The sequence below is a fragment of the Globicephala melas genome, chromosome 12 (genome assembly GCF_963455315.2).
Source record: "Globicephala melas chromosome 12, mGloMel1.2, whole genome shotgun sequence".
Lineage (NCBI taxonomy): Eukaryota > Metazoa > Chordata > Mammalia > Artiodactyla > Delphinidae > Globicephala > Globicephala melas.
In genome coordinates this window covers 31674989-31693736 of record NC_083325.1, presented here as the reverse complement: position 1 = coordinate 31693736, position 18748 = coordinate 31674989, and the positions used below count along the sequence as shown (strand labels likewise).

General features: G+C 42.0%; 1 protein-coding gene across 1 annotated transcript in view; it reads left to right on the top strand.

Annotated features, from left to right (window-relative positions):
• ANTXR1 (ANTXR cell adhesion molecule 1) overlaps positions 1-18748 on the top strand; it is a 243865-nt gene that overhangs the window by 55670 nt on the left and 169447 nt on the right. The window contains exons 4-8 of the mRNA XM_030877432.2: positions 2719-2800; positions 3361-3394; positions 4654-4733; positions 7301-7369; positions 8780-8860. Of these exons, the coding sequence (XP_030733292.1) occupies positions 2719-2800; positions 3361-3394; positions 4654-4733; positions 7301-7369; positions 8780-8860 (346 nt within the window). The remainder of the gene's footprint in view (positions 1-2718; positions 2801-3360; positions 3395-4653; positions 4734-7300; positions 7370-8779; positions 8861-18748) is intronic.

Sequence of the window (18748 nt, the reverse complement as noted above, 5' to 3'; positions counted from 1 at the left end):
GGGAAACCCAGGACGAGGTTTTATCCCAAGTGTAATCAATGGCTGTGAAGGATTTTGAGCAGGGGAGTGAATGACATGTTTTGATCCATATTTTAAGAACGCTGTGGCAGCCATGTGGAGATTGAATGCAGGGGGGGTGAGAAGGCAGTCAAAAGACGGCCAGTGACTTTCCCAATGGTCTAAGTAAAAACAATGGTCGCCCAGACCATGAGGTTGGCAGAAGAGGTGAAGAAGTGTCAGTTTCAAGGTATGTTTAGAGCGCGACCGATGGAATCTAATGTTATATTACGTACGGGAGCAAGAGAGAGGAGAGTCAAGGTAGAGGGGGTCAAAGAAGGCTTCTGGTTTCTGATTAGGGCACCTGGGTACGTGGTCTGATATCTGGGCGCTGATAGGACAAGCAGACAATAATCAGTACATTTCCCAAAGTCTGAGTTACTTGGTCTTAAATATTCCACCTAAGAAGCATCAGCAGCCTGGGCCAGGGACAGGCTCAGGCTAAACCCTTTTCAGTTTGTCTTTTAAAACTTCCAACCTGGCAATCAGGTCTCACCCATGACCACCCCATTACCTCAGTTTTAACAAAAGATTAATTCTGCCTCGGACTTCCTCTTTAAGCAATTACCAAAATAAGCCAGTAATAAACTTTATACATTCATTTATTCAAGAGAGAAACAGTCTAATATAATGACTGAGAGTAGGGCATCTGGGTTGAAATCCCACCTCTGCCACCTAGTAGTGGAGGGGCTTTGGGCAACTTTCTTAGCCTCTCTCTCTATGACTCAGCTGAGTCACAGAGTCCCTATCTGTGAACTAGAGATAATATTAGTATCTACCTCAAAGAGCTATCATAAGGCATAAGTGAATTAATTACATGTATTTTTCAGACAGAGCTTGACACGGTATAAGTACTCAGGTAGTGTTAAACATTGCCACTACTGTTCATTAATTCAAGTTTTACTGAAAACTGCCCACTGTCTTATGCTGCTTGGCAAAGTAGAAAGCCGGGCAGATTTTTTTTGAACCAGGTAGATTCGACCTCAAGCCTCTGCCCTCCTACTTAACTAACCTCTCTGAACCCAAGTTTTCTTATCTATAATATGAGGGCAATAATACCTACCTTGAGTGGTTATTGTGAGGATAAAATCAGAAATCTTTGTGCAGGGTCTTGTATATAATGGATACTCAGTGAACATGAGGTTCTTTCCCTGCTCAAAAGAAGTTTCCCCACTTAATTTATTTTTTTTAATTTTGTAATAGATCTTTATTGGAGTATAATTGCTTCACAATACTGCTTAGTTTCTGTTGTACAACAAAGGGAACCAGCCACATGCGTACACAATACGCATATCCCCTCCTTCTTGAACCTCCCTTCCACCCTCCCTATCCCACCTCGGTAAGTCATCGAAAAGCACTGAGCTGATCTCCCTGTGCTATGCGGCTGCTTCCCACTAGCTAACTGTTTTACATTCGGTAGTGTATATATGTCGATGCTACTCTCACTTCGCCCAAGCTTCCCCCCCCCCCCGCCCGCTGTGTCTGGTCTTTGTTGTGGCATGCAGGATCTTCATTGAGGCATGAGGAATTCTCTCTAGTTGTGGCGTACAGGTTTTCTCTCTCTAGTTGTGGCACATGGGCTCTCTAGTTGAGGTGCATGAGCTCAGTAGTTGTGGCACGAGAGATTAGTTGCCTTGAGGCATGTGGGATCTTAGTTCCCTGACCAGGGATCGAACCTGCGTCCCCTGCATTGGAAGGCGGATTCTTTTACCACTGGACCACCAGGGAAGTCCCTAGGGTGTTGCACCTTTTATTGACTTTCTATTGCCATGCAATTTCACAACTCTGTAGGCCTAGAAGATAACATGTAGAAAATTGATAGTAGTCCCCACTTAATTTAAACTGTGCATCTCCACCCTCGGCCCCTAAAGAAACCCCAGAGTGAGGAGGGTAATTTCAAACGCTTTATGGGCTTATTCATGAATGAAGTTCATATTCTTTTTCAGAAACTACACTTTCTTGCCCTTTTCAGCACAGTATGAAGCTATTTAATTGACAGGAACATGAACGTGGACATTTTACATCTCCCACTGCTATCAGACCCTTTCCCAATACCATAACCCACTTCCTCTTCCTGCCCCACTACCACCTTGAGCAATCAAAGTAAGAAAACATGGGCACCAGCCCACAGAAAACACTCTTGGTCGTCCTAGAAAGCATAGATTGCCTGGGTCTTTATTTTCAAAGCTGACTACATGGTTTTCTCTGGCACAGCTCTTCTGATGGCAGCTTGCTCCAGATGCCTGCCCTTCCTGCCTGCGGTCCTTGTGGTGGCCTTGCCCTGGGTTCTTAGTACCCACCTTTTTCTGGCTCACATGAGCCCTTTGCATCTTGATATAAAGTTGCCTAAGAAGACAAGTCTTAAGACTCGTTTCCAACGTAGAATGAAAACTTTGTCCTGTTCAGGGAATGGAAATTTTTCACCTGCACCTGGAGATTCCTGAAGTGTCCTTTCCCTCAATCCTTGAAATCTCACTTATTCTACACTGTGGCCGACCCTAAATGGATAATTTACTAGAAAGACTTTCCTGCTATAGGGTTTTGGGGGACTGTTTGGGCAATATAGACTATCCACAGAGATAAGCAGACTAAAGCATGTGACTATCAACGGCAAAATAAAAAATGCTCTAATAAGACTAACAGGGTGTCTTTGGATTTCAGGGAACAGATCCGTCAAGGCCTAGAAGAACTCCAGAAGGTTCTGCCAGGAGGAGACACTTACATGCATGAAGGATTTGAAAGGGTAATTTTAAAAGAGTTTTAAACTCCAAAAGAAGATTGTGATGTGGAAACATCAACACAGGGATGGCTGATGAGATGAGACACACATATTAAAGGAACTGAATAACACCCAATGGCAAGAGTGAAAACAATTTTCCATAAGTGTGTACACGATAACTCCATCCAAAAGAGCCAAATAAATGAAATTTCTTCCTCCTTCCCTGACACTGATGAAGGGTCTCTTAGCTAATGCTTGGCCAGAACTCATGAATCATGCCACACACAAGTCCTCTCTATTCCCAAGGTAACCTTTTCTATATATTTCTTCAGAGGTTGAGACAGAATTGCAATGACTTCAGGCTTCAGCAAAACAAGTCCCAGTCTATGAGAGGAAAGATATTGATCCAGGGTAACTTCAGAGGACATCATCCATTGATATTTGAGTGAAACCTGGGTGAATTACATAAAGAATCAAGACTGACCCAACACTGTGGATCCAACACCAGAGATCACTGCCCACTATGGCATTTGTAGTAGCAAACAGTGGCTATATGTCTAATGGCTCTTTCATATGTTTTTCAGGCCAGTGAGCAGATTTATTATGAAAATAGTCAAGGTAAGAGTATATTCCTAATTACCATTATGAATTTTTTAACTTTCTTCTGTGTTTCCTTCTGAAAAAGTGCCTCAGTAATTTCATGTTTGAAAAGACACAGGATATTGCCTCTAATCCTTAAACACAGACTTCATCACAGAGAAGGAATGTGTAGAAAGATGGCACGAATGAGGTCAAATTCTACTGTCCTGATGATTCCACACAAAAAAAAGTTATTTAAAAGTAATTAAGATCTCATTATGGGCTACAGTCTGTAATGCTCATGAACAGTTTTGCATGTTGAATTCATTAAGTTAATACATACTTGGAGGGGTTAGTAAAGTCTTAGATTTTTATGTCAAATTTAATTTTCTTGTCCTTCTCTGAGCTCCAAGCCTCTTCATTGCTGTGATGATTTTAGATTAAGATACCAGTTTGGCTTAAACTTTCCTTCATTTAAGTGGAAAAAAAGGAATAAAATGTACTTAATAGCATGCTTAGCACAGAGAAATAATATTTATTATTCTTATAATTTTAGCTATTATTACTACCCTGTCTTTCACGGGTAGCATTTCTTTATCTGAAGCAAATCTCTTCAAAGACGTTCAGTATTAGAGTGGGGATTTTTCTCCCAGGCCTGTGGAGGTGTCCACATCCTCTTTCGCTCTAAACTGCAACAAATAGGTCAGACCCAATATCAACAGCAACGCTTGTTATTATAAAGACACCATCGTCAATGTTACTGGAAGTTTCAAAATCACTGAAAGAATTCTAGTAGGTTTTGCCAACTGCAAAACTAATACTTCCAGTAATACTTCCAGTCAGCTTATAAATCATGATGACTGTTACTCTTTGCCAAACTCTTCAACAGATGTTGCATATGTGGTCAAGGACAGCATGTGAGAAGGACCCCTGAAAGGCTCAGGTGGTCGAGTTTGCCCTCGGGCCTTGGCGAGAGTCATGTGGACTGTTCCTAGGAAATAGTCATGTTTGATTCACTGTAGCTACTCCCAGCTATCAGTCCAGCAACCATTTCACCAGATTTGGCCTTTTTTTTAAGATAAGACTTGGAAACGCAGAAACAAAACATATTCCCCCTTAGAGTCTGTCCCACATTCTTCTTCATGCCAGAGCTACTTCGAGTCCCCAAAGAAAAGTTGCTGATTCTCACAATACTGACCTTGGGTGGGGGAGCCGCGAAGAGACAGACTCCCAGGGCCGAGAGGGAGTTTCCCTTGGTGCAGCGGGATGAACTGAGTGGGTCTGTGTTGTTTGAGCAGGATACAGGACAGCCAGCGTCATCATCGCCCTGACTGATGGGGAGCTGCATGAGGACCTCTTCTTCTATTCGGAGAGGGAGGTAAGCGACGGCCCGGGCCTATGTCTGACATGGAAACGGCGCTTCTTCCTTCTGAAATGGGCTGCAGTCTTTCCACTCGGGCAAAATGTTAAGTGTTCTTTGTAAAGTCCCTGGATAAAATAGTGTCCCATATGTGAAAGATAATAACAATAACTCATTTTTAAAGTGAATCTTCATGTCTCACACCTGGTAGATATTTTTCCCTTTTCCACAGATTCGCATATTACTTTGTGTTTTAAGGGACAAAATATATCTGCCATGCCTTTCTCGAAAGCAGTGTTGAAATACCATATATAACTTTTCAACAAATCCATTGGTACTATTTTTCCTTCATTTCTACTAAAACCAGGAGGGAAAAGAATTACTTGAAATATGCGAAAGCCAATTTTGTCAAAATGTATTAATCACTGAAATTCTTCCTCTAAGAACCAAAGCTGAACATTAATTGTAAATTAATGTAATTGTAAAAAAAGTAAATTGTAATCTCTCCTTCAGTATTTCTTTTTTCCTTCTCTTTATGCCCTTACAAAGCACTCCTTAAAGCAAGTGAAGGAATCTTCTCTAAATGAAGCTTTCAGTTTATAAAGAGATTCAGAAAAAGAGGTTTATCTAAGAGTTGAAAAGTGATGTTTATATTTAGGAAATTCTTTTCTCTCAAATTTCACATTTGAGCTATATGTGTATGTGGCCCCGGGAAACCAGTTCACCATAGGAATGTACTGAGGCCTCAATAGCGACAAAGGCTCATTCAGGCCAAGTTAGAAAGAAACACAATGAGGAAAAAGACAGGCAGTGACGGAGGGAGATGCCAGCCTCTGGAGGAGGAATCAATCAGAGAATTACACTTATCTCAAGGTCTTGACTACTATTTCATTTAAGTTCAGCTTCCTCCACAAGCAAGAAATTGATATGCATTCATTCATTCATTCATTCGTTCAGTTCTAACTGAGAGCTTGGCCTGTACGGGCGCTTTGCTAGACACTAGAAACACACTGGTGAGTAGGACACAGTTGCTGCCTTTATGGGCTCTACTGTGTAATACTGTTCAGCTTTTTGAAGCCTCTGTTGGCAAAGGGCATGAGGAAATTAAGTGGATAAATGCATTACTGACCCCCTACCCTAACTTGTACAAAATACACAAAGGGGAAACCCACAAGTAAATATGACAGAGGCTCCCTGAGCATCTAGGAAATAATATATTTCTATGCTCTACAGTTGAGACTGACTGTATAATGGGAATGCAAAATGGCTTATTTGGATGCTAAACAACCATCAACTAAAGTAAAAACCCTAATAAGGAAATAACTGAATATAAAATAAACGATAGGTGTCAGAGGTTTAAAGTAGAGGTTAGTAGAAAAGAATTCTAGGTATAGCACACACAAACTTGGAAAAATATTTGCAGTGCCAATGCCAATAGGACGAAGATGTCTGAAAAAGAAAGATAAAGCTCAGGATATATAAAGAAAATGAGCCTTTCCATTTTTGATGATTCTGTATACAGCCCAACTAGAGGAGAAAAGCCATAGAAGTCGTTGCAGAGAAGGCTGGGGCTAGACTGTACCTAAAAGTTTATTTTATCCTGAAAGCAGCAAGAAATATTTCTAACATGAAGGAAAAACGATGTACGTTTCTGCCCCTTCTACAATTCAGTGTTAGTCACAAGTGGGTTTGAGTACTAAGAGAGGGGAAAATGGGATGCGATTCAAATCAATATGCATATATTGAGCACCTACTGTATGTTTACTGTCAAGGATTTATTAAGTTTCTACTGTATATACCAAGGATTTCCAATTTTTGTTTTCTCTTCTGAAACGAAGAACCTGGAAGAGCCTGTAATAAATCAGATATTAAAATCAAGCCAAAATCTGGATATTATTCATTAGGTTGCCCTCAATACTTACTTGTAGATAAAGTCGTGGGTTCACCCACTCAAATATGGACCTTAAATCCCATACCATTGACCCAGTGCCTTCTTTGGGAACAAAAAAGGCCATATTCATGAAGGTGCTGACATTGATGAGTATCTGCATTGTTCTACGCCTCATGTGAGGAGCTCTGCATTTATTTTCTCATTTAATGTCCAAAGTACTTTACAGAGAAAAGCCAAGTGTCAAACCCAGGTATGTTGGATTCCAAAGGTCACATCCTTTCCGATAGAGCACGCTGCCACTACAAAGGAAGAACGTATGTCAATAAAAATCCATCAGAGGAATAGAAAAGATAATCATTTCCCCAGAATATTTAATATGATGTATCTTAGCCTACAGTATCCTTTTCTTCCCCTCGTCATTCAAAGCTTCTCATCAAGACTCTACTTCTGTGGCTCTTCCTCAACATTTCCCATTAGACTAATCACTCCCCTCACATCCACCATATTGCATTAGAATGTGATGTTCACTGGAGAATTGGCTCTTTGGGGACAGGGATTGCCCTCTCCCTTGTGGTACCTGGCATATAGTAGGTGCTCAGTAAATACCTGATCACTGCAGTTAGGCTGGGTGATCCAAAAGGAGTACATTTGCCACTGCTTCTCTCTCTAAATGTCTTTTCTTTCATTGGCCCAGGCTAACAGATCCCGAGATCTTGGTGCGATCGTTTACTGTGTGGGTGTGAAGGATTTCAATGAAACACAGGTATGAGCATGGATTTCCTCAGGTATGGGAGCATACTCAGCTTGTGAATGATAGAAAACATGCAGTCGGTGCAGAGGGTGCATCAGCAGCATAAGTACCCATTAGATGGATGATTTTTCCAGAAATGCTAAGCAGGGAGGGAATTATTGGATGTGTGAGGGATGTGAACTTATTTGCTAATGTGCTTGAGGGTCTTCAATGCAGACCATCCAGGCAGCATCTTTTTTGGTTGACTTTCTTAGTACATGTTAAATTGCCAGGAGGTCAAAATAGATCGAAATTAACTTGGAAAACTTGTTGGTTTTTTTTTTTTAATTTAATTTGATAAATCTGATTTTCTTATTTAAATGGCAAACATCCCTTTTTTCTCATTAAAGGTTCAATGCATTTCAATACGCCCCAAAATGGAAATAATTGGCCAGTGGGCAAAAAAAGTCTGTCCAAGTGTTCACAATAAGCAAATTGTAAAAATGTGTTAGCAACCTAAATAGACGTACTTCCATGTACTTCATAGTTTCTTTTTGTTCTAATAACATTGACAAAGTTCAGGATATGTTGTTAAATGAATAAAATAGGGTTACAAAACAGTATGGGAATAGTATGAGTGTACTTTTTAAATAAAATGTGTGTATTTGTATAGGAAAAGTTTGAAAAACCATATCAAATTAACAGTAATAGAAAGATGATGGATGGATGGATGGACAGATGAATTATTAATAACTTTTTTATTTGAACACTCCTGGTTTTTTGAAATTTCCCAATGATTGTGTATTACTTTTACAATCAGTAAAAATCCTGGCACTGACTGACTGTGGCAATCACAGCACTAGACAGAGTTTGGGAGTAGAAAATCTCTGCAGATCAGTTTCTCCTTTCTCCAGTCCTCGGCTCCACAAAGCAACCAAACCAATCGCAAGGGTCCTTTCCTCAATGAGAAGTTTCGGTGAAAGATAAGGGTCCCCATTCATTGGGCTCGCCCAACACCAAAGCTTGAATTTATTTTTAAAGTTGCTTTGAAAGGAAACTTGAGTCTGTTTGACTCGAATAGAGTTGCCAACAGAAATGTGGTTGAATGGGAGAAAGAGAAGCCAATGGCCTGCCCCCAAATCCATAAATACATCAACCCAGGCCAAATGTTCATCTAGCTGGGCAATCTTACCGCTGGTCCCAAGGAGACAAGTATTAAAACAAATGTAAAAGCTGGAACCGACCCTCCGGACCCGCTCCAGAGTAAGTCCCCTGGAAATCTCATTATGACTGAGGGCTTCTCAGTGAGGTCCCTGAGCCCAGGCAAGCCCTCAAGTTCCTGTGGGTTTTAAAAGGAGATGGAGGCCCCTGGACCCAGTGGCTTTCCTCAGTTCTCCACGTGCAAGCCTGACACATCTCCTTGTGCGTTTGCTGTGTCCTCAGCTGGCCCGGATCGCAGACAGTAAGGACCACGTGTTTCCGGTAAATGATGGCTTCCAGGCCCTGCAAGGCATCATCCACTCAGTGAGTAGAGCACTTCCTCTGAGAATGGAGACCCGGGCACTTTCTGCCCCCTGACCTGCTGTAGATACCCCAGTTCCATCTCACTAAGGCTGGTGTTCTTCTACATTTCTTTGTATATCTTTATATCTGTCGTGTTTCACGTCTCCATCCTGCCGTTCACACGTTTCTTTTCTCATTCTCCTGTGCCAATTCTTTACCCTACAATGGAAAATTAAAAATGGAAAGGAAACTTGCTCTGGCAGCGAGCGAAACTTCAGGCAGTTCTCATACTGGAAGGACTGCCGCTGATGCCGTGCACTTGACCGACCTCAGCTTTCCCAACCGTGACTGAACGCAAGCTGCTTTCTGCACATTACAGGCTCAGCCTAGATCGCTTGGCCGTCAGAGGCACTTTCGACCAGTGGTTTTCTATCTTGGCTGCCCATTGATGATTATCTGAACAGGATTTTTAAGATCAGGTGATTTTAATGGAACCACTGCATTAGATCTATAATCCCCAAATAGGAAGGTTTCTTTTTTTTTATATTAAACATTTATTCATTTCATGAATGGAACTTACCTGGAGTCACAACATAGATTCTTTTTTTTTTCTTTTTCTTTTTTTTGTGGCCCTTTGGTTTTTTGGTGTTTTTTTTTTAATAGTTGATTTACAATGTTGTGTTAGTTTCAGGTGTACAGCAAAGTGATTCAGTTACACACATACATGCACACACACACACACACACATATATTCTTTTCCAGATTCTCAGATTCTTTTCCCTTGTAGATTATTATAAGGTATTGAGTATAGTTCCCTGTGCTATACAGTAGGTCCTTGTTGGTTATCTATTTTATGTATAGTAGTGTGTATCTGCTAATCCCAAACTCCTTAATTTATACCTTCCCCTGCTATCCCCTTTGGTAACCAGAAGTTTGTTTTCTATGTCTGTGGGTCTATTTCTGTTTTGTAAATAAGCTCATTTATATCATTGTTTTAGATTCCACATATAAGTGATATCATATGATATTTGTCTTTGTCTGGCTTACTTCGCTTAGTATGACCATCTCTAGGTCCATCCATGTTGCTGCAGATGGCATTTTTTCATTCTTTTTCATGGCTGAGTGATATTTCACCCTCATTGTAAAATATGAGGGTTTCAACGTTCCCCAGAGTTTGCACCGTCACCAGCCCTCTTTTTCATCCCATCCTGGTTTTTTATCATCCCTTTCCTATCAGTGAACAGGACCTGGCTTCCTGGGCCTCTCTTTTCTACCATCCATCCCCAGGCTAGGCCCTTGGTCCAGCTGGAATATTGGAGGATGCGAGTCTTTGAAGCCTCAGCCAGAAGGCCTGTGTGTGTGCTGCTCCTATAATAAAGTCCAGGGTTGCTGAAGCCTCCATCTTTAGGTTTGGGGACCAGGCAGACAGACAGTGGTCTCTCCAGTTGGAGCTCACGAGGCTTCAGACTTGGGGTCCAGGATGCAGATTCAGTGCTCAGAGGATCACTGTACTCTTAAGATGTCAGTGGGGTCTTAAGCCAGGTTTACACATCAGGAGCTTGGGATCTGCCCAGCTCCCGCAGACTGACCTAGGAAACCTCCAACCTGGATGTGCCTCATGCTCCCTCCCCCTCCCTCCAAGGTTTGCTTAGAACCCCAGCAGAGTGGAAAGCAGAGTAAGAAGTAGGAACTTTGGAGCTGGTCAGCCCAGAGTTGAAAGGCTGACCCAACAGCTTACCATTTATAGATCCTTAGATGAGGTATTTCGCTTAGTTCCATATTTGTATAAGGGATTAATGAAAGACACATGTCGTAGACTTGTCTGAGGATTACAAGAGATAACACTAGTGAAAATACCTAATATTTTTCCGGGCACATAATCAGTCCTCAAGACATATGAATTATTTCCTCTTCCATGACCCTTCACCATCATATGAGAAACCTTGGTGTCAGCTTCCCTCCTCACCCTCTAAATTTTCTTGCATATGCATAAAAATCACCTGGGCAATCTTGTTTGCAATACCCATTCCCAGGCCCTATCCCCAGGAGCTTCTATCTCACAGTCAGTATGTGAGGGAGCCTATGAAACTGCATCTTTTAAATCTGCACGTTTTAATCAGTGCCCCAGGTGTTGTACTTCCACAATATTGATAGATGTGACCTTACGTTTTCAGAACTGTGAAAAATAATTCCACCCCAAGTTGGGAGATCCTATCCTAAATATGTCCACGTGACAGTCATCTTCTTTAAGATGTGTTTGCAAGGAACAGAAACACACTGAAACCATCTTAAACAGAAAGTGCAAATTATTGAAAGTGCCAATTATGGATCCTCAGGTGAGGGACCCCTACTGTAAATAAGTTCTGGGATCAGTGTGGCATACTTGACAGTATAAGTGACAAGAAATGTAATAACCAGGTGAAACAACACCCAAATAGTGATTTAGATAGACAGTTAACAGCAGGATTGGGGCCTGACCATGAATCCTGTGGCAGCTCAGAGGCGGACTGTTCTGGACCGGAGCCTTCATGAGAAACTGGGGTAGAGGATGGTTCATCGAAAGAGCATGGATACAACATTCTTGTCAGACCAGAACCCTAAGATGGTATATAACAGAATGAAAGAAGAGTAGGGCTTGGGTGGAAAATGACAGAAGATGAAGGAAGCAGCAAGCAACGGCTAAATCATGAGCAGCCTTGAAAACTCTGCTATTTTACTGTAAGGGCAGTGGGCAAACGTACCATATACAAAGCCTGACAATGGAACAATCATGCTTGCAGTCAAGACTCTCAGGGAATCTAGAGGTCATGGCGCTTTACCCAGCTTCCCTTTGGATAATGAATAAATAAACACTCAGGACAAGTATTCATGAGGCCTGTGAAGAAGAAGAAACATTACTATGATTTACTGAGCATCTTCTTTCTACCAGCTCCTCTGTTAAGCATTTCCACAACTACTCTCTGAAGAGGGCCTTATTATCCCCATTTTACAGGTGAGGAAACTGAGGTGCGGGCAGTTAGATAAACTGCCCCAAGTCTGCCCATTCTTAATGGTGGAGGAGGGAAGTCTGGGTCCAGAGAGCCTGCTGTTTCCACAATACTGGGCTGTGAATGTCTGAGGAAGTGGAAAATCACCATTGGATTATCAGAAGCTGATTATTCAAGGCATGGATACATCAAGTCCCCGGATTCTCTGCTTCCTCAGTCTGATTCCTGTGTTTTGGTCTTTTTACTGTTCCTCAATCCTCTCTACTTTAAGGAGGAAGTACTTATGTTTCAGATTTGCATAACATGTTATTTTTCAAAGTGCCTTCACTTGTTTTCCATTTTAATCTCCCATCAGTGGGACATAGGAAAAAGGCAGAAAGAAATCAATGCCTGTAGATAACTTATTTGGGGGCCAAACATTGTTCCTTTTTCCCATTTAATATTATCCTAGTTAAAAATCACAACAGCCCTAGGAGGGAAATATTCCCATTTTACAGATGAAGAAACTGAGGCTCAGATACCCTGCACGAGAGCACACAGCTCTAATGGGGAGATCAGGGTTGGAACCCAGTTCCATGACTCCAGAGCCCAGGCTTTCTCCCACCTCTATTTCCTTAGGAAGGTAAAAATAAGAAAAGTCATCATTTAGTGAATTCTTAGGCGCTAGACCCTGTGAAAATCACTTTACATAGTCATCTCATCAAATTCTCACCACCACCATTTAATGTAGATATTATTACTCCTTCTAGAGAAGCACATACTCTAAGGACAGAGAGATGAGCTAACTTGTCCAAGACTACACAGCAGTGGGCGGTGATCCAGAATAGACTCAGCTCTGTCTCTAAGGTCCATGACAAGGTGACCGTAGTGCTCTAGTGAATGAGGTGGGTAGGCCAGGAAGCAGCTCCATTTCAGAGAAGGGGACCCTGAAGACCAAAAACGTGAAATGACTTGACACAGTTCACACAGTTATAGCAAAGGCAAGACCAGAAGCCAGGTGGGTTCTCTGATCTGAGTGTACCATGGGTGGTGGGCAGGAGAGCTCTTTGCCGCTTACTATTAGGTGGAGAGTGCCTCTGAAAAATCTGTTTCTGCTCAATGGATGAAATTCCATCATCATGAGAAGCTGGCGACTTGACACAGGCTGAAAGGAACGTCTTCCCTTCCACACTCGCTCAGGACTCTACCTCGGAGGACAGAATTCCTTCTTGCTTTTGCAGAACTTGGTTGATAAAATAAGACAAAATTTGGATGGTTGGAAGATTGGAGCCCTTTAAGCCAGTAAAACTGTAAAGGAAGAAACTATGCCTTTGCCTTTCCTTATTGTGGCTTCCTCGGGGAATTTCCATTGACCACAACTGGTGAATGTAGCGCCAGCCCTCAAGTGAAAATATGAAGCAAAGGTCCAGCGAGGCTCCTGGGTCTTTGTTTGCCTTTTCAAAAGTGCTGCAGGCAGTGAAATGGGAACCTACATGAAAGCTGGGTTTGGATAACCCTGAAATGGGTCTGCAGCTTTGAATCCCAACACTTGGCCTGGTTACCATGATGCCAACTCCTCCCAGCTGTCCCCACTTCTTGTGCAATGAAGGGCGGTACCTGGAACCAGGCACAGTGTCTCTGAGAAGGAGAACCCAGTCACTGGCACCAAGCCGTCTCCATCTAGGAGCATTTCCCTACAATAAATATTTAAACCTGCGTAGGGCTTCCTATTAATGCGAGGGTGAGTCAGCGCCTAGAGCTTTCTACATGTCTGATCAACAATAAACAAGTATTGGGCAAACATGACCATATTTGCAAGGATTTCTTGCAAGTTTTGGCACAAACATCCTGTTATCAAGGAAGCTTTAAAATTACTGAAACTGAGGAATGAATCTATTCCATGGTGTATATATATTTATTTATTTATGAAAACCATGTCCTGTGCTGATTTCTCCCTTCCACTCATGGGAAGGTGAAAGAAATGGAGCCCCTGATCCAGCCCTGGTGAAGCTTTGACAAAGGCAAAGCCCATCTTCCTTGCTTCCCTCCCATCTACTCTTCCAAGACCCCACGAGGAGCTGCTAAGGGTTTTCCTCAAATCAAAATCTGAATCACATTCCTATAGTCCTGGAAAGTACCTGAATTTACTGAAGCAACTCTCTTTCCAGGGCTAGCAGAGGGGAAGGCCCGTTTCAGCAACAGCCCTTCTCTTAATCAGCCTTATTTGTGGTTGGAAGAACCCATCCTTATTTGTGATCGGAAGAAACCACTCTCTCCTCCTTTGCCCCATCTGAATGCCTTCTCGAGTTCTGTCTCAACTTCAAGGCTACGCTCCTGTCCTCTCTTCTCTGAGGAGCCTGCCCTGGTCTCTCCTACACCTTGAACTCTCCCTGCCTTGAACTCCAGTGGCACTAATTGTTGGCATCACTTGTTTGGCACGTGCCTTTCCTCCTGGTCAGACGCTGAATTGTGCAGTCACAGAGACCGCCCCCTTTGTCGTATTCCCCGTGGTGTCCAGTGCATTTATATGCCGGGCTGTGCATATGTGTTCATTGTAAAGCAGGGCAGAGGACTGCAGAGTGTTCGGACCTGCACTGCACCACAAGTGGGCAGTTCTGTGGCTCCGTTTCTTGTAAAAGCCCGTTAGTCCTTCCCCCACCCTCTTTTCCAGGACCATATCTATAAAAGATGGCATTTTGTGCCCCATTCACATTAGCAGGCCTGGAAACATAAATAGAATCAATTGTTGTTTCTGTAGTGGGCAGAAAATCTTTTTAAAAAATCATTTGCCTCAGCAGTCTTTAATTAGACTCAGACTTTGCAGGCATTTCAACTAAGCTATTTTTTCTATTTGGCTTATGAAATAGTCCAAATGTAATTTAAAAAGTCCCATTGCTTGAATAGGCTACAAAGATTGCAGAGGGGCACGTTCAGTTAATCCTCAGGTCACCCCACACCCCTCCAGCTCCTTCTCCTATATCTAGGAATCTGTTAAGACTCATTGTAAAAGCAAGAGCAGAATTTAGAACAAAACCCAGTGAAACGCTGCAGGGTTTAGCTCCCAAGGAGGGCCACTGACTTTGCCAGTATTCAGCAGATCAGCGAGCTTCTCTTACTAAATAAACCACGTCTCGGAATTCACAGTTATCTGAGCTTTCCTTCTGAAAACAGGAGAGGAAAGTGGTTTCACGGAATAAAAATGAATTTCCTCGGTTTCAGAACCTTGTTTGTCCTGTGCTTCTTCACACCAGACTCTCGTTGAGTGTGAAACTAACTGAGAGAAGAGTAGCATTTATTTAAGTGAGCTGGGTGCCCCCCTCCAGACAAAAATTCTTGTATGTTTTGAGGATGGGCTTTATTATCTAAAATTCAGTAACTTCTTAAGAATGTCTTTCTTGCATGTTGGAATATTTATTTGGTATAATGTATGACTAACATAAAATCATAGATGAATCCCAGAAAGATGTGTGTGTGTGATAGTAAATTTTTATTTTAAATTCAGATTCTGTAGAACTGGATATGAATCTAGGATAATGTCCATAGTTAATAATAGATATGCCTATTGATTTTAAGTGCAGAGTGCATTTTACTTAGGAAAGGTGACTATCTTTTTTTTTTTTTCAAAATTTTATTAGAGACCAAATAGTTTCAGAATTCATGGGGGCAACATTGGCAGTCCTGAAGGCATGGGTGAGCCAGTTTTGGGTCCCGAGCTCCCTGGCCTTTTGTAAAAGCAATAGCCTGCAGGCTTACCCAATGTGCATTCTGCCATCAGCTATATTAGTGTACCTGGGACCCTGCGCCCCACCCCCCAAACATATACTTTTACATTTTTCCCAAATAAAGGGGTCAAGGCCTTTTACACAGCAGGCCCATCTAGACCTTAGACATGGGGACATGATACATCTACAACGTTATTGTTTAAAAAGATAAGCCATTTAAAAAGAGGGAGGTGTTGAAGTAGGCCTCCTGGGAAGGCAGTCCCCAAAGACTTGATAAGAAGAGGGAGATGTTACAAGATGCTGAACATAGCCTTGTATTCAAAAGACTATAAAAGATTAATTTAAAAGATTTAAAATTTAATTTAATTTAAAAGACCAGAAAAGATTATATTTACAGGGAAAAAGAAAGACTGATACATAATATACTAAAATGTCAGTTAATGAAGCCATGCAGAAAGTGTGCCATTGATTTATTCAATAAGTGTTTATTTAGTGCCTACTATGTGCTAGATTAGGCCTTGTGGGTACAGTGGTGGATAAAAACAAATCTCCTTGCCTTTATAGAGGTTATAGTCTGAGGAAGATAGACAATGACCAAACAATCAAAAAGATACATATATAATTATAAACCACAGTGAGTCCTCTTAGCAATTTATACTAAAATGTGAATTAATACAGAAATATTTCATTGGTAGACTTAGGTCACAAAATCCATACTGGATTTGGAGGGTGACTGGGAGAGTGAGGTTAAGGAAAACTAGGTTTTCGTCTTAGAGAACTCGAAAGATGTAATTGGGCAATAGATAGTTAACCACCCGTGGGCCAGCCTACTTCAAGCTCCAGACATCTTTGAAGCAGAATGTACCCTTCACAACAAGTAAGACACTAAGAAACATGCTGTCTAGATATGTGGAAGGAAAAGCACCCTATACTATGAATGGATAAAGGAAACTGGTCTTGTATTAACACACAAAAAGTCTTCCAGCAGGAAGTGGCCAAGTAAATAAAGACCGATACTTTATTAGGGAAGGAGGCAGAGCAGTTAGGGGGGAAAATATTAGGTATGCTTATGGTAAGGGAGGGATTCATAACAACTCTATGCCAATATTCACAATCTTTAAGTATTCTTGAGAAATCTCTGCATAAAGTCTGAACTTTATGAAAAAGGACTTTAGATTTTTAGAATCTATATATAATATATATATACACAACCTGGACTGGTTCACAATGGATTTCACTTTTTCTTTTTAATAAATTTATTTATTGATTTTTGGCTGCGTCGGGTCTTCGTTGCTGCGTGCAGGCTTTCTCTAGTTGCGGCGAGCTGGGGCTACTCTTCGTTGCTGTGCGCGGGCTTCTCATTGCGGTGGCTTCTCTTGTTGTGGAGCACGGGGTCTAGGTGCGCTGGCTTCAGTAGTTGTGGCACACGGGCTCAGTAGCTGTGGCGCACAGGCTCCGTAGTTGTGGCACACGGGCTTAGTTGTTCCGTGGCATGTGGGATCTTCCCGGACCAGGGCTTGAACCGGCGTCCCCTGCACTGGCAGGCGGATTCTTATCCACTGTGCCACCAGGGAAGTCCGATTTCACTTTAAGTCTATTAAGCAGCCCTTATTACTTGGCAAAGTTCTTTTACATCTGCTGCCTCTTTTACTCCCCCAACGCTCTCATGAGGTGTGCAGGAGTGTCACTACCAGTAACAACCCATGTACTTACAATAGAGTTCTTTGCAGATTTCAAACGTGCTTACCCATATATCTTCTTTTTGAAATCTGCCCAAAAGGTAGCAGGAAAATATTATTAGCCATCTTTCAGGCATTTTCAGCAAATAGGACTTAGCAAGGGGCCAGTGATAGGTGATAGGATAGAAGCAGATATGAGCTAACCATCTTTGCCCGAGAGTAATAGCAGTAGTAGCAGTAATAACAGCGGTAACAGTCACAGCTACCATTGTTTGAGAACCGAATATGTGTCAGACATCCTACTAAGTGCTTTACTACTAAGGTTGTTCTGAGCACATTTCTGGTGCCTTGTTTTCATGAAGGGCACTTTTGGCTGATGGCCTAAGGTTGTTAAATACTATTTGTTGACCAATCCCATCTGTCTAGTTCTGTCTATAAAATAAAAACCTTGTCAGTTTTCCTTAATCTCACTCTTTTCCTCACTCTCTAATCCAATATGAATTTTACCACCTAAGTTCTATTGATTTTACAAACTAAATATCTCTGCATTCATGTCTATTACTCATTTTACCACCAGACAGCCCTTTGAGGTGTTTTTCTTGTTCTCATTTTACAGAAAAAGAAACTGAGATTCAGAAGTTTAATAACTTATCCAAATCCTCATGTCCAGTAAGTGATAGGGCTTGTATTTGGACATAAATCTATTTAAAGCCCAAATCTATTTTTTCTGTCTCCAGAGCCCAGGTTCTTAAGATTAAAACTACCATTATTTGAGAACTTCCAGGCCCTGTGCTATGGAGTCTGCCTATATTATCTCATTTAATCTTCCAACGGAACAACCTCATGCAGTCGGCGCTGTTCTTATCCCACTATTACAGATGAGGAGACAGAGACTCAGAGAGGTTATGGAACTTGCCCAAGGTCACAGTGCTCATGAGTGAGTTGACTCAAGCAATTCGACTCCAATTTAGTTTAATACTAAACTATTAGTATGTTAAACTGTTTCCCAGAATTGGGGTTCAGACTAGTTAAAGGACTTGTCAAGGACCACAGGTCAGGTAAGTACAGGACCAGGAGCAGGACCAGGACCCAACTCCTCACATTGGATCATGCTTGAGGCATGTGGTAGTCTTAGCCAGTCTCCATCAGAGGTCAGTTAGACTATCTCCTCTGACGTCGCCCCAACCCTGTGTGAATTCTTTCCACTCGGTCTAGTGATTTCCCTTCATCCATCTCCCAGTGCTGTGTCTCTACCTCCTCCATGGCTACCAGTGCCCAGGTCGGGGAGGGATCCTCTGCCTCCCCACCCCCATGCAGCCTCCAGTCCCTAGGCTGATCTGCTGTCTGCTGAGGTTCGGACAGACTGATTGCTGTACAGTCTGGGCTGCTAATAACCAAAGGAACCCCCCAAATCCACCCCATGCCATTGTGACTTCCTACCTTTTGAAACCAGACATTTCTAACTCATAGAAGCTACAGTCCCAGACAAGTCCTGCCCATGCCCCTCACTGATAAATTTTACTCCATTGGCTGCAATGCATC